Source organism: Aythya marila (genome assembly GCF_965140915.1).
Source record: "Aythya marila genome assembly, chromosome: 27".
NCBI classification, from domain to species: Eukaryota; Metazoa; Chordata; class Aves; order Anseriformes; family Anatidae; genus Aythya; species Aythya marila.
The window spans coordinates 3,133,510-3,155,019 of record NC_139068.1 but is presented as its reverse complement, the minus strand read 5'-3'; the positions used below and the strand labels follow the sequence as shown (position 1 = coordinate 3,155,019).

The following is a 21,510-nucleotide window of genomic DNA, read 5'->3' as shown; positions in this document are numbered from 1 at the left end:
CCTTTTAAATTCTTTCGTGGCCTGGCATTTTCCACTGCGCTCACTATTTGCTGATGAAGGCAGCCAGGGCAGAGCTGCTGCTCTGTTTGCCTGTCTGTGGTTTTTACTTCTCGAAGGGAACTTTCTGCTGAGACATGACGCTGGGAGGGTGGCGGCGTGGAAGAGGAAGGCTTTGACCTGGCAGCAGCAGGAAGGATAATGTTTTCATTATACCCTGGGCAGCTGTTTTGGATGCAGAGCTTGCATAAGTTTGGTATGTTAGAAATAGGGCCGACTGCTATCTAGGGAGAAAGAACACGAGTTTAGGAGAAAAACAGTTTGTTTCTCTTGGTGCATTGCGCTTGTTTGTGTTTTTGTAGGCTACCTGAGTTTCCTATCTGCAAACACTTCAGGCTGGAGAGCAGACTATCGAAATCAGGTGTGCAAAGTCCAGGGGAAGTCTCCTGCTCGCAGATAACGGCGCTGACACACGCCTCTGTACCCACAGCTGGTGCTGACAAGGGCTTGCTCGCCCTCAGGGCGGCTGTGCCGCTGGGTTTTGGAGTAGGGGGCTCCACGGGTGCTCCTCAGCCACGGGAAGTTCGGCAGGTGGTGTCTTCTCAATCCGCTTCGGCATGAGTTTCGTGTTTGCTGATTGTGCTGAAAATCACCCCAAACTTTCCTTCTGCATCTGCCCTTCCTCTGCCAGCGGCGGGGGCGATGCAGCACATCCCATCGCTCTGAGCTGGGACTCGTCCCGATTCGGGCACGGCCTCGCCTGCTGCTTACAAAACCTGGTGATGTTTTGTGCTCTGAAATGCTCTGCAGTATTTCCACATGGCCTCCGTGCCCGTCTCCTGGCAGGAATGTTAATGGGGGTGATGCTGCGGGCGGCCACGAGGGAATTGCAGCCTTCGAGTGGGAGTGGGTCCTACCTCCTGCCTCCGGGATCCGTTTCGGTTTCGGTGATGGCATGGGCAGCACCAGGTGACTGATAGGTCTGCCTAATTCACCTGGTTTATGTAAGGATGCCCAGAGCAGGACACCAAATGGGGGTTTGGGTTGGTTTTTATTTACTGCAAGCTTGTCCCGGAGCTGAGGAGCAGTGGTGTGGATCAGGAGAGGGAACGATGGGCCTGGAGGATGCTGGAGAGGAGGGGATTTGGTGCTGTGGGTCAGGAGAAGCTCTGTAGCCCTCTATCACCCGAGAGGTTTCTCTCCCACTCCCTGCTATAAAAGAGGAGCCCTCTTCATCCTGCCTTTCTTCTCCCTCTGTGTACACACATCATTCCTGCCTCTCCCTCTAGCCAAGCTCCTGCTGCAGTAGTTAGCCGAAACAATAGGTCTTTCATTTCCGAAGATCTTCCACCACACGCAGCCCGTCGGTAGGTTTCCAACGGCAAGGGGAAGTTGTGATTGTTCGAGTTCCCACGCCTGGACAAAGGAAATCGATGGAAGCCCCTGCGAGGCGATTCTCTTTGAAACGAGGCTGCAGAAACCGCAGAACCTGGCCAGGAGCAGCCCTTTGGAGGCAGGAGATGAGGCAGAAGCTGAGAGTGCCGGGGAGGGAGGGAGGCTGGCTGCCCTGCTGCATCTTGGGTTTTGCCGGGGTGGGAGCCGTCTGACGGGATGAACACACCTCCCTGCGCTCTGATCTCAGGTCGGAGCTATCTAGGGCATACCTGAACTGCCAGCATCCTTTTAATTAAACACGGATGTGAAGCAAGGGATTGATTTCTTGCTTCTGGACTGCTTTCAGCCCTCTTCCCCCACCCTGTGGCTCGGTTTGGTTGTGATGCCAGCTAAACTAGGCAGGCTTATCTCCCTGATCCGTGACGCCCAAGTATATCTCCTGTGCTAATATTTGCTCTAGGAGGCATTCAGCTTTTCTTCTACGTGGTTCAGCTGAAGGCCTTTGCTCTGTCATCGTGCTCTGCTTCCTCTGAGCTCCAGCGCTGCTTGCTGGGACAACGTTTTAGTACGTGTCCGGTCCTGGTGGGGCTGATAGAGTAAAGGAACCAGACACCATAGGCTTGTTCTCACCTTTCATGCCCAGCCAGCTGATACCCTTCAGCAGAAGTCTGCAGGAGAGTATTTGGGCCACTGCCTTTGGGGAACTGTTTCCTTGTCTTGCCTTGCACCGTCCCTTCCCTGCTTGCATGCCTCTGCCTGCAGCATTTGCAAGAGGCCAGGTCTCTGCCCAGGGAAAGGCCGGCGTATCCCAAGTTTGCAATCATCCCTCTTCCATCTTCATGTCCCCAAAAAAGCCCCTGAGATGCTCTCTGGAGGAAGCAGCGGTGAGATGCACGCGGCTGCATTTCACCAAGCACTTGAAGGTTTGTTCAGGCCACGCTGGGTGCTGTGGGCAACACGCATCTGCTTCCTTCTGCCTCCCACCTCCCTTCTTTGTCTCCCACCCCACAACCAAAGGGTGAGCCCCCTGCCGACCTTCGTGCTGCCCTCGCCCCCAGCCCTTGGGGCTCTTTGCAGGCAGCACGACGAGAAGGACTCAGAGGCTTGGCTCCCAGTCGCATCGTGAAGCCCTGGGTTGAACCACGAGCCAGCGAGGGTTTCTCCCAGCTTGTGTCTCAGCTAGGACAGCGGGGGATTTGCATTAGTTTGTCTTCCTGCCTGACAGATTCGGGAGCGTGGGGATGGGGCTGGAGCTGCTATGGATGGCACACAGTCCCTCCTTCTTTCCTCCCGTGATGAAGCCTCCCGGTTTAATTAGAGCCAGCGGGGAGAAAACCTCAATCTTATTATTCCTTCACAGCAGGGCACCAGTAGCATTTCTTGGATGTCAAAAGGAGGATTAAATTAGTCTGCAAGCAAGGTTTCCTCCTTCACATCTCTAGGTTTTCTGGGAGCGTGTTAAGCCTCCAAAATCACTGTGGTGATCAGTGCATTTGACATGGCATGCAGTCCCTGATTACAGCACAGCTCCCTGTCAGAGGCGTTGTTTGCAGCTTTCTGGGCTGCAGATCTGTGGGTGGCTGGGTGGAGAGAAGTCGGAATGGAATTGCTCGGGATAATTGTACCCTTCCCAGGTGTATTAGAGAACAGAGGAGGTTTCCGGAGGTGCAGCCTTTGGGAAAACGATCTGCACTGCTCTCGGATGTGCAGAAACCCCTTTGTGGCCGTGCAGGCTGCGTGACGAGCGGCATTTTGGCACGGAGGTGCTGGAGCAGATGATGGCAGCTGGAAGCGCCTTTGCTCTGGTGTGCTTGCCCTCGCTGGGCCTGGCAGGCAGAGCAACCGCTTCATGTTTTTTCCCTGCTCTGGAGAGGGACGTGTGCCTCCCCAGCTCAGAGCTGGCTTGCAGAAACGCGTGCTGGCACCACAAGCACGGAGCAAGTGTCCAAAAAAAGCAAGAATCCAAGGTCTGGTTGTTTGCCCATCTGCAAGCGGCTCTGTGGTGACAATTCCCCTTTGGGCCTCTCATGCGCTGGCTGGGCCCTCCTGGGGCACAGATCCATGCAGGAAGCTCCTGCTCTCCTTTTTTTCTGTCCTCCTTTTTTTTTTTTGTCCCCCTTTCAGTGTTCATAAAGAAGCCGGTGAGGCTGGGAGGGCTGCGCTGCGCCCGGGAGCGTGCGTGCACCTCCACGGGGCCGGGCACATGGGGACATGTGGGGATCAGTCCAGAGATTATGTCTGAGAATGAAACCTGGAGCTCAGCCGGGCGAACCGGGAGAGCAGCAACCCTTTTCTTCCCCCTCAGTGTCTAGACATCGAGGAAGAACTGCAGCAGCCCCTCTTTGTGGGGTCCTCTGCTGAACCCAGAGAGAGGAAGGGCGCAGCGAGGCCCGAGAGGCCGCGGCCTTGTTGTGGGGCCCTGCTCTGAAGGGCGTTTCGGCCTCGCCATGATTGATGCCGCTGTTGCTCGGTGCCGAGCAGTCATTCAGAAGAGCTCTTTGCTCTCTGCTCTGTCATGGCTGCGCAGCCTCGAAGCTTTGGGTGTTTGCAGATGTCTTGCCAGGAGATGCGAGGAGCTGATCAGCCAGAGCTGTGCTCAGCGCCGTGGTGTCAGAGCCAGGCACTTGGAGCACCAGGGGTCTTTGAACACAGCTCTGTTTTTATTTTTTTTCTGCCCTATTTTGGGGTCTGGAAATGGGATTTTGTTGAATTCCTGAAGATCTTGGCCTTTTTTGTAGCTGCAATCAGTTGTTCAGGGGCTAAAAGCACTGCAGGGCTGGTTCAGTCACACAGGGCAGGTCCGGTATCCCCGAGTGCTTTTCAACCTGGATGCTTACCTAAAAGTTTTCTCCTCTTCCTCAAAAAACTAAGGAACCATTCTGAATCCCTGTGGGAGCAGGAGGGTGCCAGAGGAAGAAAGACTTGATAAAAATCAAGTATTTGATGTGGAAGTAAACAAACCTGGATTGTTCAGCCAGAACTGGAGTTTTAACTACAAACACGAGAAATCCTGGCAATGCCCTGTGGCAGGCGTCAAGTGCTTGGCAGTCAGCAGCTGTTTAGACCATTTGTGATGTCTGTGTAGGTAATTTGGTGTCCGTGGACCAGTTTGGGGCAAGATAACACTTGTGGGTGTGTTGCAGGCGGGTTTGGCTCCTCCATTCAGCCCCGGGTGCTGCCACCGGCCGTGCCCCTTAGGAATGGGGCCAGGCAGGAAAAGTTCCTCCCCGTTTGGGCTGCACAGAAGGACTTTTTTTGGGTGGAATTAATAAGGTACGTTCAGCAAGTGTCTTTCAGCTCAGGCAGTTGAATCATGAGGTTTACGGAAAAGAAATCTTTTCTTAGCCTAAGTGATATTTTGAAGAAAGACTTCAAAATACAGACTGACAGTCCGTAACGGCAGGGCTGCTTTTGGCTGACATCTCTTGTTCACCTGTTTTAGAACAGGCATCAGAGATGCCTTGATAAATGTATTTGAAATTGTTGCTGTATTTGCAATTGTTGCTGTGGCTTCTGTAGATCTCCTTATCCTCCACTTAAAAAAATAAAATAAAATTGAAATACAGGACCCTAGACCATATGGCTTGCAGGGAGTTGTGGTTTAGGGCTTTGAAAGGTCTCTGCTCTCTCTAGACCTAGGTCTTACACCGGCTGCTGCGAGCAGAGTATGTTAATTCCCTGTTTACTTGCATTTTGCCTTGTGTGAAACTGAAGCCTGTCTCAAAATGGAGCTGAGAGACAATGCTGTTGCTCGCTTTTTCCAGCAAGCGTTGGAGTTGGAGCCGTGTGTTGTGATTTAAGGAGCTTCATAGCTTCTGCTGGGTGAGGAATATCCTGCCTGTGTCTGAGGGCTGAGCCATGCTTTGGGAGGGTGGGAGATGTTTAAATTTTTAGTGGGGCGGTGTTAGCAAAGAGCCAAGTGTTATTGCTGTGCTATGGGCTGTTCCTGCCACCTCCTTTCTCTTGCAGATGCTGTCTGGACCACCCCTGTTCCCTTTCTTTGCATGAAGTACAAGCAGGTTTAAGTGGACAGCCACTGCCATGCCTGATTCTTCCTGCTGTGTTCTTTTTCTGCAGCTGGTCAGCGAGAAAGTTGGAGGGGCTGAAGGGACCAAACTTGACGATGACTTCAAGGAAATGGAAAAGGTGAGTAGGTAACAGGAGGAATCTCTAAAATCACACATCTAAGTCCTCTGTGACCTTGCCAAAGCCCCAAGCTGATCTTCACTGCTGCTGGATTATCTTGTTTCCCTACAGAAAGTGGACCTGACCAGCAAGGCAGTTACAGAAGTACTGACCAGAACAATAGAGTACCTCCAGCCAAACCCAGGTGAGTCCTCTCCTGTCCTCTTCCCTCTGTCCCCCAAGTTGCTCAGGGAATCAGGGAAAGAGGCAGAGGGGGCAGACAGATATCACAGAGACACTTTTTGACCCTAAGGTGTTGGTCACCAGCCCAATTTTGAGATCAGGCATGCTGCCTCCCTTTACCAGAGGCATGCTGGGCTGTCCTGATGTCCTGTGACCTCGCTAGCTGGCTGAGTTAATGAGGTCTTACTGTAGCTAATGGGTACTTTGTGGCTCAGATTAAGATCAGGGTACCCCTCTTGCCCTGTGGTGTGTTTCTGGACTGTAAGACACTGCTGTTGCTGTCAAACAGTGAACAGAACAGACTCATCTTTAGCCTTGGACCTAGAAAAGCCCTGGAGGGAACCCGTTTTTGCTGAGGTGTCCAGAAAAAGTGGTGCATCTGGTCTGGGAAAGGGTGGCTGGCTTTGTAGCCATCGCCTCTGGAGCCTGCTGTCCTGCGTGTTTCCAGCCAGCTCATTCAGAGCATGCTCCAGAGACTAAGGGAGAGCTGGGGAAACTCCTTTGGCCTTCACTGGTTAGCTGTAGGGAACTATTTTTGCTTGCTGTCTTGGAAAAGAAACTTCTCTTTTCATAGCAAGTGATATTTCTGGTAGATGAAGACAATAGGGCTTCTTGGCTTTAGGAGTAGCTTAAAAAAAAAAAGTTGGCGGTGGCCAGCAGCTGCTGGCAAGCCCAAGTAATTGCAAACACGGCTGTGGCTGTTTCTGTGCCAGCTTCCAGAGCCAAGCTAACCATGCTGAACACGATGTCGAAGATCCGCGGGCAGGTGAAGAACCCCGGCTACCCGCAGTCGGAAGGGCTGCTGGGGGAGAGCATGATCCGATACGGCAAGGAGCTGGGCGAGGACTCCAACTTCGGTGAGTGCCCCGTGGGGCTGCTGCCTCTTGCAGCCTGTGGATGAGATGGCGAGGTCTGGTGCCAAATTTCCAAGCTGTTCATCTGCAATTCCTGAAGGGCTCTGTGACCCTGTGCATCGCTTAACAGCAAGTGCCTCGAGTCCAGACCGGCAGCGAGCGCCAGATCTATAGCAGGTTTAGGGCAAATGGATGGCAGTGGCTGCACCTCGTTCCTTAAGCCAAAACCAGGGGCAAAATCCACAGCTCGTGGCTGGTGTCCATACCGTTAACAGCCTCCCTGTACACTGGCCCGCACTGAGGCCCTTAGAGGAGGCTCAAAAGCTTTCACCCAGGCAGGGAAGCGGTGATCCCAATGTGCTGGATCATAATCTGTGACATTACGTGTAAAACCACCTCTTAGTACTTCTCTATTAAACACTGGGGTAAGTTTGCATGTGGGGAAAACTCCCTCCGTGCTCCTAAACAACACTGATGACGTGGAAACCAGATTGAGCGAGATTAGGAGTTTTACTGTGCAACAGAGCTCTGCTATGGGGAAGCTGTAGCCAAGAAATCCCTTCATGGGGTAATTTCTCATAACCATGAAACAAACCATGTGTGACTTGCGGGGAGGAGGGGGGTGAAGCCTTTCAAAGACATCAGCTGTAATTCACTGAAACGTCAGCCTGCACATGTGGCAGACCCAGCACAGCGCACAGCTGTCTGATCGCTTCCAGTGCAGGGAGGAGCTGCTGTGCCTCAGGAAAATTAAAAAGCTCTGGCCACTCTGTGGAAATGGTGAAGAAGTCTCGAGGGTGTCCCTGGTCAGCTCAGAGCCCTGCACCTCTCTTGGCTTGCAGGAACCAGCATTGTTGCAGAGTGAGGGGGAAGGAAGTTTTTAGAAGAGCACACCGAACCCGACTTCCTTTAATAGCCTCTCCTTACAGAAACACTTAACGTGATAAATTTATGGTTTGACAGGTTATCTAGAGTTATCACGGTTGAAACAACTCTTTTTGCAAATACCCTGTGGTGTATTTTTTCCAGCTGGACAGTAGAGCCGTGGTTTCACTTCACCCTCTGTTTCGTTTGCATATTCTCCTGTGCTAATGTAGTGCCGAAACGGTCGGTTTGCCAAAGCTGCACAGGAATAATTTAATCTATAAATGGTTTCCACTGGAATAAAAAGCCAAGACTAAAAGCACTTCGCTGTGAGGCCGTCTGGCTTAGCTGTCATAGTGGCAGGAGCTTGAGAAAAGCATGAAGCGAACTGGGTTTCAATAAGCAATTCTGGGCTCTCTGATTCAGAGAGGAGAGGAGGAACGGTTGGCCCGGCAGAGGCTAGTGTCGAAAATGAATAAAAAGCTGCAGGTTTGCTGCCAACATCTGGGGAAACTTGAAAAGTTGGTCAGAGTGCTCTGGGCTCAAAAACCACCAGAACAAAAGGACGGCCAGACTGAACCAGACCAAACGTGCTCTCCTCCGGGCTCCTGCTGCCAGCAGCGGCCAGGGAGCAGAGCAAGGTTAACGCGCTGCCTGGCAGATGAGTAGCTCCATGATTCCCTGAGCTAACAAAGCCGCTTTAAAAAATATTTGTACCTTTTCCTTTCTCTGTGTAGTTGGTAGAGGTTGTTCCTGTGTTTTGGAGGAAAGAAATGAGGCGTGTTGGCTGTGGAGTCGGCACCGCCATGCAATTGCCTGCGCTCACACCAGGCAGCTCCCTGCGCCCGGCTCGGATGGATGCTCCAGATAGAAGTGTGGGGGCGTTTGACATGTGACAGAGCTCGCACATGCTGGGTGTCTTGGCAGAATGGCTCTGCATGCAGCTGCCAGAGACTTGGGCTCTATTTAACTGCCTGGCCTGTTCTCCCTCTCCCTTTCTCTTCCCTTCCTTTCCTCGCTCAAAGGCGATGCGCTTCTCGATGCCGGTGAATCTATGAAGCGACTGGCTGAAGTGAAGGACTCGCTGGACATTGAAGTCAAACAAAATTTTATTGATCCCCTCCAGAACCTGTGTGACAAAGACCTGAAAGAGATCCAGGTAAACGGCACAATGTTTTCTCTCCTCTTCATCTCTTCAGGTCCTGGCCCCTTCTGGCTGCTAGTGCACGTCACCACTTGCTCCATCACAGTGGGAAACAGGTGGACTTACACGGATACCAGTCCTGTTCCCCTGCACTTTGCACACTTTCTCTCTCCACATTCACTGGGATTTCCTCCCCTGCTCAGTGCACTCAGCGCCACTGCTCCTGCTCCCGAGCAGCTCCTAAAGCTTGGATGTAGGTGTGAATGTTCCTTCACGCACTGTGCTCTATGGAGGATGCTCTGGGAGGACGTCCCAACCGTTCCAGGCTGCTTGCATTTGGTTCTTTGTGCTGTGAGGTCCTAGTAGTGTTACATTCTGGGCTGGCTGGCATTAAACTGCAGCATTTACAGCTGTTGGCTCTGTTCTGTTAACATCCTGGATCCTACAGCGTAATTTTCAAGCCGTGAGTAAGCTTCCCTCTAGGCCTCTGAGGACGCGTTTCAAGAAGGCCCTTTGGTGTCTCACTAGGGAGACGTGGAGCGTGGTAGCTCCCTTGTGCTACCACGGAGACAAGCCTGTGCAAACCGTGGCCAGGCTTTGTAATAGGATCCACCCAGACCTAGAATTCACAAGGCAGCTCTCTTGAGTGAATTTTTGCTTACAGTGGTGTCTCAGATAAAATAACTGCCAACTACTCTTTCAGTACTTATCTGCTGGGCGCTCCAGTTCTGCAGTCTGCCACGGAGTTAATTTAAACAGTTCTGGCCCTGAGCAGTCACTGGATGCAATGCCCAGAACCTGCCTCCCAGTTCCTGATCTCCAGAGATCTCTGTCACTCACGGGGACCTGAAAGTAATGGGCCAACTCTTCATCTCCCTGAAAACCTTGCATGGAGGACAGATCTGGGCTACTCACTGCAGTGCTTTCCTCCAGCTCTCAGCTAAAAGGAGCTGAAATCGTATTTTTGTACCAATTTTTCGAGGGCTGTTTCTTAGTAAAAAGTACCCACACCCACAGCAGTAATCCTTTGTCAAACCGAGTTCAAACGGTCTGCTCCTCCCTGCCATCTCGCAGCAGCCCTGACCTGCAGCTCTCCACCGTGTGCCAGAGCCTCGCAGGAGTCTGAGCATAGGAAGGAGCCACAAAAGCCTGTGCTCTGAGATCAGGTTTCTGAAATGAAAGAGCTTGGCCTGTAACTAGAGCTGCCCGTCCCAGCAGGAAAACGTGGTTGCTCCCGGTCTCTGGATCTTCCTTCTCTTTCTTTACCGTTCATAACCATCCCTTCCCCAGCACCATCTCAAGAAGCTGGAAGGCAGACGCTTGGACTTTGACTACAAGAAGAAACGACAGGGGAAGATCCCTGATGAGGAACTCCGACAGGCCATGGAGAAGTTTGAAGAGTCCAAGGAAGTGGCCGAGACCAGCATGCACAACCTCCTAGAAACCGACGTGAGTGCACGGAGAGAGTGGGGGCTGCCTGCTGCCCCAGGGCTGAGCGCTGAGGGGCGGGTTGCATGTTTCCAAAGGCACCAGGGTGGGATGTCTCGAGGAACAGAAGAGTTAAAGAGGCTGATTTCCATTCTCCTTTTAGCGTGTGGGGGTTTGACTCCTTATAACCCAGACCTGGGTGCCCTGCGAGTGGCGTGGCAGGCCCCTCACCCTTCCTCCAACCTCCCTCTTCCTGACCCAGCTCTTGGCTGTGGCGTGAACCAAAGGGGTCTCTTCTCATTCACGTGTGCCAGTGGGGATAAGTTTGGCCAGGTCACACAGCTCGCTCGGGAAGGATTTGACCACCTAGGGAAGCCCAGAGGGCGCTGGGCACTGGCCTCCATTCTCCTGAGTCTCAGCCTCTACCCGACCTCTGTTATCTGAAACCCCAAACCTCGCCCTCATCTCCTCGGGGAAGGGGCCCCTTGTGCACATTTCCCAGCATGTTCTCAGTCCCCACGTGCAGCGGGAATCTCCTGCCAGCGAGGGGGAGCCATTCACCCTGCCTTGGTGTGGTTCTCGCAGATCGAGCAGGTGAGCCAGCTCTCAGCCCTGGTGGATGCCCAGCTGGACTACCACAGGCAGGCAGTGCAGATCCTGGACGAGCTTGCAGAAAAACTCAAACGCAGGTGAGTCCTGGGGGCCGAAGGCACGCCGTTTCCACAGCCAGAAGCTGTCCCCGTGACACTTGTCTGTAAATACCCGACTTCCCCTCTAAATCCATCCCCAGGATTTTAAAGCCACTCCTTGAAATCGCTATGGCTTCGATCCAGACCTCCTTCAGATCAGTTCTAAAATAGGAAACAACACGTCCACGCTTGCTCCGTGGGCAACTGGTCTCTGCTGGTTTGGGCCGTGCCTGAATTGGGGTGTGCTGCTCCCCGGGAGGGTGGTGGGGAGTTTGGCAGGGAAAAGGGGGAGATGCGGGGTGAAATCCCCTTGGTGCAGACACCCACAGCTCCTTGCACCGTGGGTGTTGAGTGTGAGGGTGCCCCCCAGGAAGTGCCTTTTGGCCAGGCCCAGGATGAAGTGAGCAGGATGAAGCTGTTGGAAGAGCTGGATGGAATGGCACGGCCTGGAGACGCCTGTCACCCCGTGTCACCTGGAACTTCCCAGCTCGGCGTCCTTGTGCCATTACCTTCAGCTGTGCTTAAGGAGCTGGAGCAGTTGGCAGGGTGCTGTGGGCCAGGAAGGTCTGTGTGTTCAGTGGCCCCCGGGTTTCCTGGAGACTAGAAAGTGAACGTGGGGATGATGTGGTGCCACGGGCCAGTGGGAAGGCACCTGTGAGCCCCCTGCCTCATGTTCAAGCCCCCTCCCATTTACACGGTGGTATCCTGGTGGGCCCTGCTGGCTGCAGGACTGCCACACTTGCAGCTCTGGAGTTCTGAGCCCCGTGAGCCTGTTCATGAAGGGCAGGTTGGTGTTTGGAGCCAGCAGAGCCACGGAGTGGCCTGCTCTGCCTGCTCTGCCTGCTCCTCCTGCGCCCTCAGGTGCCCGACCTCCTTGTGCTGCTGGGGGCTCTGACAATGTGCAGCACGGGGGCAGCGCCTCCGCTTCCCGGGGTGATGCAGTGATGCTGCTCTGCTCCTGTCAGAATGGAAAGCTGCTGAATGGAGGCTGTGTCTGCGTGGAATCGAGAAGAGCTGGGAGCAGCCTGCAAACTGCAGCACGAGTGTCCTCTGCTGGCCTGCAGGCAGCGAGTGCCTGAGACGCCTCCGCAGCGAGGCCCTGGGGACTGCTGCCCTCTCGAAGGGCAAAGTCCCAACTCCTGGGCTAGATCCTGCTCCAGGAGGCGCCAGCACAGAGGGTTGCACAGATTCTTGTCTACAAATGAACCTGCTCCCCTGCACAGCCACAGCGCTCAGTTCCCTGCCTGCAGTCCCTGTGGCACGTAACGCAGCGCGCAGACAGGAGGCAGCCGAGGCTCGTTTCGGGGGCTGCGAGGTGCAGGTGGTGGGTGCCTTGCCCAGCAGGAGCTACCAGGGACGCGAGTTGATCTCATCGTGCTCATTTTCACTTTGATTTATCCACATTTCTTCTCCTTCTTCCAGAATGAGGGAGGCCTCCTCGCGTCCCAGGAGGGAATACAAACCCAAACCCAGGGAGACGTATGACTTTGGAGAGACTGACCAGTCCAACGGGGGCTTCTCTTGCAACCCTACCCCCAAAGTCTCAGGTAAAGTTGTCCCATGTACGTGCACACAGCAGCTCCTGGGGACGGAGGGGAGCTACCCTGCCTGGAAATGATGTCTGTGGTGTGCTGGATGTGCCTGTGTGGGCTGGTGGCTCTGAGAATGTCAGAAATGCCTCTAGACCTGGGCTGTTTTCTCTTGGGGCCCAGCAGCCTTCGTTATATTGGCTGTGGGGAAGGCCCAGCAGGGCCTCAGGCCTGCGTTCACTGGCTGATAGTGCCCAGCCAGAGCCAGCAACGGCAGACAGGAAAAATTAAACATTTTCTGCTTCCCTCCCCATCTTCCATCACGCTGCATTTGTCCCTCCCCGGTCCCGGCGAGGCAAATGGGTTTCTAACAGCATGCAGGATGCCCCCTTTCTCCTAACAGAACCTCCCTTTGGGCCCTGCCTTTCCCTGTCTCCAGTTCACGTTGTTTTAAGCATGTCTCTTTTTGTTTGGAAGCAGCTTCCTCCTCTTTCCGATCCGACAAGCCGTCCCGGGCCTCCGTCAGGAGTATCCGTGAGTTTCCTCCCTCTGCACCGCCCTGCATGCTGTGTGCCCATCTCTCCCCATCCCTCCTCGCTCCTCCTTCCTTGGCGCTGCTGCTTGGAGTCGCTCACACCTCTGTGCTGAGTTAAACCTCGCCTCTCCCGAGGCCCACGTTAACCCAGCCACGCTGCACTGATGTTTGCCACCCCAAAGCTTGGGCCTTTGCTCACCCGGAGGAGCTGTGGCAGCGCTCACCACGCAGGCGTGCCCTGCCTGAGGCCCCAAACATCAGCAGCTCCTCCAGGAGGTATCACACGTCTTGTTCCTGTCACAAGTCACCCGGCCTCGATCCGTGCTGCTCCTGCTCCTTGTACCCGCTGCCCCCTTCCCCGGAGCTGGAGGCTGAGCGGGCCGTGCTCGGGTACACGGCGTGGCTTTGGTGGTGTGTGAGGTCCCGGGCAGGACCTCGGATGGGTTGTGGGGTGAGGCAAGGCCCCGAGCAGGGTCTGCAGGTCACCGTTGCCCCCTGAGGGGGCTCAGGGGCTTTCGCTGGGGTACGGAGACCGGGCTGGATGTGGGGCACAGGGGCATCAGGGCGGGGAAAGCGAGGGGCTCGTGGTGGTGCTGAAGGTCTCGAGGAGCCTGGTGCAGGGGCAGCGCTGTGGTTGTGGGGCCAGCCTGGTATTTTGGGAAGTTATCTGAGAAGTGAACCTGCTTGGCTGCTGCTTTTGGTGTTTTCTGAGTTCTCCGATGCCGGATCCTTCCTTGCTGTGGGTGTTCAGCAGAGCAGATCTGCTGGTCTTCTGTGCTGTTCCCCCTGCCCTGCTGGAAGGGCTCTAGCACGGAACAACGGGGAAGGGAATTGGGGCCCTGGAGACCACGGTGGTCTGCATTAGCAGAGTCTGTTCCCTGTAGGATCCCTACAGATGCAAAGTTTAATGCCTGCCCACCCCCAAACTTCACTTTGGGCATAAACAGCGCAAGCAGCAGCTTTCCCTGCTGTACAACTCCCCTAATCCCAGTCCCAGCTGCGGTCAGGCCTGCTGCTAGAATCATGAAGCTGAGATGTGTGAGAGGGACTTCGGTTCTCTGCCCTCCCCTGGCCACGGACGGGTCTGGGCCCTCCTCAGCATCCCCCTGCTGCTGACGGTGGGAGTTCAAAGCCCCATGGCCAGCTCCTGGGGGGGCTTCCCCCTCCCATCACCCAGGGGGACCCTCAGAAAGCCAAGAGCTAGCTAGGACCCCCATGCTCTTCCTCCTTCACCCTGTGCTGATGGCCGAGCCCCCTTGCTGGCTGATGGCACCCGCCACAGCAGCTTCTTGGACCCCTGGAGGAAGGACGGGGCTCCTGCCAGCACCCTGCTGATTCAGGTTGGGCTCCGATTTCCTCCTGTTGGGGCTCTCCTTTGGGGGAACGTCACAAAGGGAAATGTTTGGAGCGAGAAGGGAGAGGAACCAGCGAGCTAAAACCCATCGAGGAGTTTGAAAGGAGCCCTACAACACCCAGGGGGCAGAGCCCCGGCACTCGCTTCCCAAACCAGGGCTGTTTGTCCTGGCTCCAGCAGAGCCGGGGGTCCCGCACGGTGCCGGGGGGGGGGGTCCAAGCACGGGGCTGGCCGCCGCTGACCCCAGCCCCACGCTCTCTCCCCGCAGCCCACCTGGACCAGCCGTGCTGCAAGGCGCTCTACGACTTCGAACCCGAGAACGACGGTGAGCTGGGCTTCAAGGAGGGCGACATCATCACCCTCACCAACCAGATCGACGAGAACTGGTACGAGGGCATGATCAACGGCCAGTCGGGCTTCTTCCCCCTCAACTACGTGGAAGTGCTGGTTCCGCTACCTCAGTGAGAGGCATCTCTGCCCCCCCCCCCGGCCCCGCGCCCCGCTCGCGCCCTCTCCGCGGCGCGGGGCCGAGCCTGCATTCCACGTCTGTCCCCACACCAGCCCCTCTCCGGCGGGGCGGGGGAGAAGACGCGGCCGAGTTTGCCACCAGGGAACAAGCCAGAAGGGTCGGATGGCCCCCACCCCGGAGGATTTGGTTGGTGTTTTTGGTTTTTTGTTTTTTGTTTTGGTTTTTTTTTTGGTCCTTCTGGTGCTTGAACTTAGGTACTTTATGAGCCCCGCCAGGTTCCTCGCGGTCTGTACATTTAAGCTGGGTCGCAGGCCTCTCCTTGTCCAGATTTTGTCTTTGCTTTGGTCGAGTGTGTCCGTACGAACCCGGGGCAGCCGTGCCGCAGAGCTGGGGCACGCGTCGCGTCCTTCACGCTGGGAGACACGGCCCGGGGCCGGGCAAGCGGTGCTGGGGGCAAAGCAAGGCTGAGCCTCGTGGAGGGGCGAGAGCTTTGCCCCCCTTCTGCCCCGCTGCGGGGCAGCTGCTGCCGAACACTACCCCTCTCCCCGCGGACACACGGCCGCCCTCGCAGCCCCGACCCCGCTGCAGCCCCGCGCCCTCTGCCCCGCTGCAGGGCTCAGCGGAGGCAGCGCAGGGCACAGCAACACTACAGCACAGCTCCAACACTAAACCTGCCCCGGGGTGGTGCTGAGCCCTGCCCGGGCGTTAGCCCTCTGCCCTCTCCCCAGCACAGCTCCATCCCGAAGGTGGTGGCTGCCCCTTTCTGCCCCAGAAGGGTTTGAGGCCGGGTTGCTTCCAAGCTTCGGGCTCTCCATTCGCAGAGCTGGGGGGTAAATCAGGGGGCAGGGGGCTGCCCGGGGCAGGGCAGAGCAGGTCCCGGCGTGGTCCCGTGTAAGATCCTGTCGCCCCGTGGCTCTGTTTGTTCTCCCCACACCCCCAGCAGCCGTCAGCACCCCAAGAGGCTGAGCTGCAGGCTCCTCGCTCGCTCCTTGGGGCTGCTCGGCTCGAGTGAAGCCGATCCCCACGTGCCTTCCTGCTGCCCCCGCTCTGCCCCTCACCAACCATGCTCCGGGCTTTGTCCCCTCTGGCTCCTGCTGCCTGCAGACAGGTTCAGAGAACAGCCCCCTGGGGTCTCTGCACCCCTTGGGCCTGAGCCCCCAGCCCCTTTTCCCTGTCCCGGTGTCGGGATGAGGCCCCTGCCCACCCTCAGCACCCCAAGGGAGAGGGGGCAGCGCCGCCTCCTGCACCTGCAGCCCCCCAACTCACTTCCTTGCTTCTCCAGCATCGATAGAAAAATATTTTCCTCCCCTCCGTGGGGACCTGGCACCTCTGCTGCAGGGCTTGGCGGGGCTTGGGCACCTCTCTCCTCGACCAGCATCCCCCCCACACCCCCCCAGCTGGCAGCCGAGCCACCGCTCCCTGCCAGCGCCGTGTCCCCGTCCCCGCTGCTCCCGTCTTCTGTTACATTTACACGGAACCTTTTTAAATGTTTTTAACCATGCATGTCGATGTACGTCTGCTCCCCCGCCGTGCCGTGCTCCTCGCAGGGAGCCCACGGGACTGCTGTCCCCAGGGCCCCCCCCTGTGTCCCCAGGGCCCTCGCCTCTGTCCCCTCCCTGCTGGGGGCTGGGGTCACAGCCCGGGAGCACTGGCTCCTCCTGCTCAGGTGGGTTGAGATGAGTCTGTCAGCTGGGAAAACTCGCTAAGACCTTTTTTTTTTTTTTTTTTTTTTTTTGTAATGGTTTCTCCTGGTTTTTAGGGGGGAAAAAAAAAAAAAAGAAAAAAAGAAAAAAAAAAAAGACCCACAAATCTCGACTTGTATCTCCGAATAAAAGTATTAAATGTTTTCTTCTTTCTAACGGCCGCCTCCTCTCTGTGCACGCGAGGCTGGATCCCTCCCCGTGGCCAAGCAGTGGCTGTGATGTGACCACCGTGCTCTGGGTCCATGGGGGGGGCTTGGGGAGCAGCCCTGGGGCTGCATCTCCCCCTCCCAGCCCCTGGAACTGAGCGCCCCGATGGCCCCCGGAGCCTGCAAAGCCACCGGCGCCACCCCTCCACGCTGAGCAGGATGCCCCCAGCCCCGTGGAGCCGCACGCCTTGCCCCCATCTCAGAAACTGCTCTTTAATCAACTACCACTTCCACAAACAACGTGCAGGTGAGACTCCCACCACCACCGTCACCCTCCCCGCCACCGCGCCGGGCCCGGCCGCACAACTCCCCGGGGGGCTGCTCCGGGGCACGGCAGGGACCTGGCACCCCTCTGCCGGGTGCCCGGAGGCAGCGGGCGACACGCGGCGGCCCCGCGGCGCTGCCCCGCGCCCGTTGCCCTTCGCCGAGGGCAGCTCTGGCTCTGCAGGGAAGGTCTGAGCCGGTCGGGGCTCCCGGCTCCTCAGCCGCTGAGTTTCAGGAGGCTGTAGATCTGCTCCAGGGCGTGGGTGAAGCTCTGGTCTTTCGGGGTGCGGGAGGCCAGGGAGCCCTGGGGAGGAATGACGCCCAGTTTTACTGCATCCACCCAGGCCCCTCTGTTTCCCGTACTTTGCCCGGCACCGGGGCGAAAAATAAAAATAAAAACCAGGGAGGAGCAGGGAGGGTGGAGACCACAGCAATTAATTCCTTTCCCGCCCAGCTCAGGCATCCCCACCTTCAGTTTGTCCAGGTAGGTCTGGTCCTGGCTCCACAGCTCCTGGAACTTCACCAGGTCGGGGGCCCCCTTGTAAAACTCCACCAGCAGCGTCTGGGGCAGGGGAGAGAGGGGCTGCAGGGGACCCTCAGCCCCCTGCCCTGTGGGACCAGCACCCCGGCAGCACAGCGGGGATGGAGAATGGGGATGGGGACGGGTGGCAGGGGCCCAGCCCGGCTCCAGGGGGGTTGGAAGCCATCCCGGTGGGCACAGGGGGGAATTTTGGGAGGAGGTGGTGAGGATCCGACCCCCGCTCCGTGCTCACCATCTCCTGCAGGACGTCGTTGGTGAGGAAACCGTCCTGGATGTGGGTCACCTCCACCTCCATGGGGATGCTGTAGTCATTGGGACGTTGCTGGAGGACAGGGACAGCAGCGTCACCCCAGCCAGCACAGCACCGGGACCTCCCCCCCGGGTCCCCCCCGAGCTGCACCGCTGCCGCCGTGCCCCGCGGGGCCTGGGGCCGCTCACCTCCGGGGGTGGCATCACCCAGAAGGGCGTGATTTTGGACTCCACGCCGGGGTTGCCGTGATAGTACGGCCCTGGGAGGAGAGAGGGGGCTGATATAGGGGAGGGGGGGGGGGGCCACAGCTCGGCGGGGGGGGGGCCGCGTGCTTACCGCAGATGAGAGCCAGGCAGGGCTGGAAGCCGTTGCCGCTGCCCTGCAGCTTGAGCTGGTAATTCATCTGCGCGTCGATGTCGTACAGGGAGGGCAGCGCGGGGCTGAAGGGGTGGCTGTGGTACCAGCCCACCAGCGACAGCCCCTGCAGCAACAGGCTCTGGCAGATCTGGTTGGGGGGGCAAACGCCGACACCGTTGGCAGCCCGGGACCCCCCCTCCAGCTCCCCAGCACCCTCCGGGGTACTCATAGAGGTGGGTGTGTGTGGGGGGGATCCTTTTACCTCCTCCTCCACGATGCTCCCGACCTCGGCGTCGCCCAAGCGGCTCCGGCAGGGGAAGGCTCGCAGCACCGTCAGCACTGGGGGGGAGGCGCAGGGTGGGTGGCTCTGCCACGGGGCTGGGGGCCGCCCGCCCGCCCGCCCCGGCGCCTACGCTGCGTGTTGGTGTCCCACCGGCCCCCCAGGTACCCCACCACTTCGCTCCGCGTCAGGTGGCTGTGGAAATCCTAAAGGGAAAGCCAAAGTCAGCAGCACAAGAAGCGCCCCGAGCCGGCACGGGTCACGCTCGTGTCCCCGTCCCCCCCCCCCCAAGTCCCTCCCCACCCGCGGGACCCCGCAGGGAGGGGACGCACCAGCAGCAGGAGGACGTTGCTGGAAATGGCCACGTTGAAGGGCTGGAACTTGTTGATGGCAGCGAAGGGCATCACCTCCACCAGGGTCTGGGGGTTCCTGCAAGAGCCGCAGCCCCTGGTGCCACCCACGGGCACCCCGCAGCCCCCCCAGCCCTCCCCACTACCCCAGCAGCTCCCACGGGGCCGGTGGCCGTGTGGGGACACAGCTGGGGCCACCCGTGGGGCTCAGGCCCCGTCCCCGTTGTGCCCTACCTGCCCGTGTCACGGGTGCCCAGGGTGCAGTAGCGGACGGGCACCTGGGCTTTGTTCTCCGGCTTTTTCCCCGGGGGGGCTTGATCTGCGAAACAGAGCGCCCCGTCACTGCGGCTGGGGGGCTTGGCCCCCCCCAGGGGACCCTGCCCTTCCTCACCCATCCCCGCCTGCTCCGCCAGGCTCCGGCACTGCTGCTTCTTGCTCTTCTCCTCCGGTCTCTTGGTGGCCGTTGGCTCCGGTGCGGGTGCCCGGCCTTCCTTCACCACTGCCGCCTCCTCCTCCTCCTCGGGCAGCTCGTCCTCATCGCTAGCCAAGCTCTGCGGGGTTCGGGGAGCAAAGCGTCACCCAGCACCCCACGGGGACACCCTGGGGGGGGGGCTGGGATTTAGGATCGCCCCGACCCACCGCCTCGGCGGCGGGCGCGTTGGGCTGGTGCTTGCGCAGCCAGGCGGCCTTGTACTGGTCCAGCTTCTGGCCCTTGTAGCGCACGGAGGCCCAGCCGCAGCCCGACTTCTTGGCGGGGTTCACCAGGCGCTTGCAGTGGGTGGCCCAGGCGCTGGGCGAGTTGAAGACCTGGCCCGTCTCCTGCCACGTGATGGTGCCGTCCGCACCCAGGTCCCCCACAAACTTCTTGCCCTAAGGGAGCAAAGGGGTGAGCGGGGTGGCCCCGGCCTCATCCCCGTCCCCGTCGCCGTCCCCGTCTCACCAGGTAGTTGATGGAGAGGACGCCGCGGGCTGGCTCCAGGAGCCCGTCGCGGAGCAGCATGCGCAGGGTGATGCCGCGGCGGGTCAGCACGGCCCCCCGGGAGCCCCCCGCCGCCTTCGCCCGGCTCTCGGGCTCCGGCTCGGCCTCGGCTTTGTCCAGCCCCGGCTCCAGCTCGTCCTCGTCCTCCTCCAGGCACTCATCTGTGCCAGGGGAGGCGGCCGCCAGCGCTGGGGGACAACCGCGTGGGGACCCCTCCAGGAACCCTCTGGGGGGGGGGGGGGCAGCACCCTTGGGTCCCCCCCTTGATGTCCGTGGGTGGGAAAATAGGGAGCGGGGGGACGGTGACACACAGGGGTCACAGGCAGGTTGGGGGCCGTGGAAATGGGGGCGCTGCCAGGCAGGGACACGGGGAGAGGGGATGTGGGGGGGACACGGGGAGCTGGGGATGGGGGAGAAGGGATGGGGGAGAGGAGGATGCGGGGGGGTGACGGCATGGACATGGGGTCTGTGGGGATATGGGGTCCGTGGGGACACGGGGGGCATGGGGACATCATGGGGACATGGGGGGGCATGGGGGCTGCAGGGACATGAGGACTGTGGGGACGTGGGGACCGTGAGGACACAAGGTCTGTGGGAACATGGGGGGTGTGGTGACATGGGGACCACGGGGGGCATAGGGACATGGGGGCTGTGGGGACATGGGGTGTGGGGACATGGGTACCCTGGGGACATGGGGGACATAGGGGACATGGGGGACATGGGGTCTGCAGGGCCATGGGGACAGGCGGATGTGGGGCTGTGGGGCCATGGGGACAGGGGGTCCGCGGGGACACGGGGACCGTAGGGACATGGGGTCCGCAGGGACGTGGGGGCTGTGGGGACACAGGGACCCATCCCGGCGCCCCCCCAGCGCCCACAACAGCCGGGGCTGGGGTGGGGGGAGCAGGGGGGGTGCAGGGGGGGGGGCGCGCACCGCGTGAACGCGCACGGCCGGGGGGGGGGGCTGGAGATTGGGGGGGGGGGGGGCTGCGCCGTGCACGCAGGTGCAGCCGTGCGCGTGCCCGCTGCCCGCCGGGGGCGCGCCCCCCGCGCTCCCCCCCCGGGGGTCGGTGGCGGGGAAGGGGGGGGCTTTGGAGGGGGGGGCTTTGGAGGGGGGGGGGGTCGCGGCCCGGTACCTGCCATGCTCCGCGCTCCGGCCTCCCCCCGCCGCCACGTGATGGGGGCGGCCCCGCCCCCGCTGCGGGAACGGCGGGGGGGGGGGGACACCGGGGAGGGGGGGGGGCACCGGGTGGTGGGGGGGGGGGGTACGAGGGGGGGGGGGCTGGTGCCGAGCCATGGGGTCAGCACCGCCGGGGGGGTCGCCCCGGGGTCGTGCCGGGTGCTGAGCGGGTGCTGGCACCGCGCCGGGGCTCCCCCCAACACTCCTGGGGGGGGGGCAAAAAAAAGGGAGAAAAGGGATATCCGCAGGGCAGCCGGGCTAACCCAGCCACGGGGATGGTCCGTGCCATGGGGGGGTCACACTCAGCAATAAAAGGTGGGAAAAGGAGGAAGAGGGGAGGGGGGGGCTCTGGTGGAAGCGTCTGTCCCCCTCCCGAACACCGGCTGCGTGCGTTGAGGCCCTGCTGCAAGGACGAGGTCGAGCATCGCTTGTTTGGGGGAAATAGAGAGGAATTTCTTTCCTCTGCACTTCCACACAGCCTGTATTTGGTTTTGTTTTGTTTTGTTTTGTTTTGTTTCCCTTTCCCCTTTCCTTTTTCCCCCTTTTTTTCCCTTAGTTAAATTGTTTCGTTCATAATAATCTTTCCTTAATAATTATTATTTTTTTCCCTTTAATTATATTATCCTTATCTCAACCCGTGAGTTCTTTATTTACTTCTTCCCCTCCTCATCTAAGGAGGGGCAGTGAGAGCGGTTGTGGTGTTCAGCTGCCCAGCACAGTAAAACCACCGCAGTCCTTTTTTGGCGCCCTACATGGGGTCAAAGGGTTGAGATA

General features: G+C 58.8%; 2 protein-coding genes across 8 annotated transcripts in view; one reads left to right on the top strand and one right to left on the bottom strand.

Annotated features, from left to right (window-relative positions):
* Window positions 1-16,514, top strand: part of SH3GL1 (SH3 domain containing GRB2 like 1, endophilin A2) — a 29,030-nt gene extending 12,516 nt beyond the window's left edge. Inside the window, exons 2-10 of one of the 3 annotated variants that reach the window (XM_082779885.1) lie at window positions 5,470-5,538; window positions 5,650-5,722; window positions 6,474-6,617; window positions 8,504-8,637; window positions 9,913-10,071; window positions 10,636-10,739; window positions 12,162-12,286; window positions 12,746-12,802; window positions 14,426-16,514. In XM_082779885.1, the coding sequence (XP_082636011.1) occupies window positions 5,470-5,538; window positions 5,650-5,722; window positions 6,474-6,617; window positions 8,504-8,637; window positions 9,913-10,071; window positions 10,636-10,739; window positions 12,162-12,286; window positions 12,746-12,802; window positions 14,426-14,622 (1,062 nt within the window). In that variant the 3' untranslated portion in view covers window positions 14,623-16,514. The remainder of the gene's footprint in view (window positions 1-5,469; window positions 5,539-5,649; window positions 5,723-6,473; window positions 6,618-8,503; window positions 8,638-9,912; window positions 10,072-10,635; window positions 10,740-12,161; window positions 12,287-12,745; window positions 12,803-14,425) is intronic. The other 2 variants (XM_082779886.1, XM_082779887.1) reach the window with 2 other exon arrangements.
* Window positions 16,515-16,528: 14 nt separating this feature from the next.
* MPND (MPN domain containing) lies at window positions 16,529-20,713 on the bottom strand. Of its 5 annotated transcripts, XM_082779877.1 has the most exons (13): window positions 20,693-20,713; window positions 19,518-19,744; window positions 19,217-19,447; window positions 18,969-19,128; window positions 18,812-18,896; window positions 18,560-18,656; window positions 18,361-18,433; window positions 18,210-18,286; window positions 17,927-18,095; window positions 17,779-17,849; window positions 17,573-17,642; window positions 17,269-17,361; window positions 16,529-17,103 (listed from the first exon to the last, which is right to left on the bottom strand). In XM_082779877.1, the coding sequence occupies exons 1-13, from the start codon at window positions 20,697-20,699 to the stop codon at window positions 16,757-16,759; spliced, it is 1,707 nt and encodes a 568-aa protein (XP_082636003.1). In that variant the 5' UTR covers window positions 20,700-20,713; the 3' UTR covers window positions 16,529-16,756. The 5 variants fall into 5 exon arrangements, with proteins under 5 accessions (XP_082636003.1, XP_082636001.1, XP_082636002.1 ...); XM_082779875.1 differs by having other exon boundaries at window positions 18,812-19,128; XM_082779876.1 differs by having other exon boundaries at window positions 17,269-17,316; window positions 18,812-19,128.
* Between the last annotated feature and the right edge of the window lie 797 nt (window positions 20,714-21,510).

What these genes read in the sequence shown, in the direction of transcription:
- MPND (XM_082779875.1), bottom strand. An exon ending in GCAACGTCCTCCTGCTGCTG is followed by an intron (nt 18,434 to 18,559) that starts GTGCGTCCCCTC and finishes CTTTCCCTTTAG; the next exon opens with GATTTCCACAGCCACCTGAC. An exon ending in CCTACCTGGACAAACTGAAG is followed by an intron (nt 17,104 to 17,268) that starts GTGGGGATGCCT and finishes ATTCCTCCCCAG; the next exon opens with GGCTCCCTGGCCTCCCGCAC.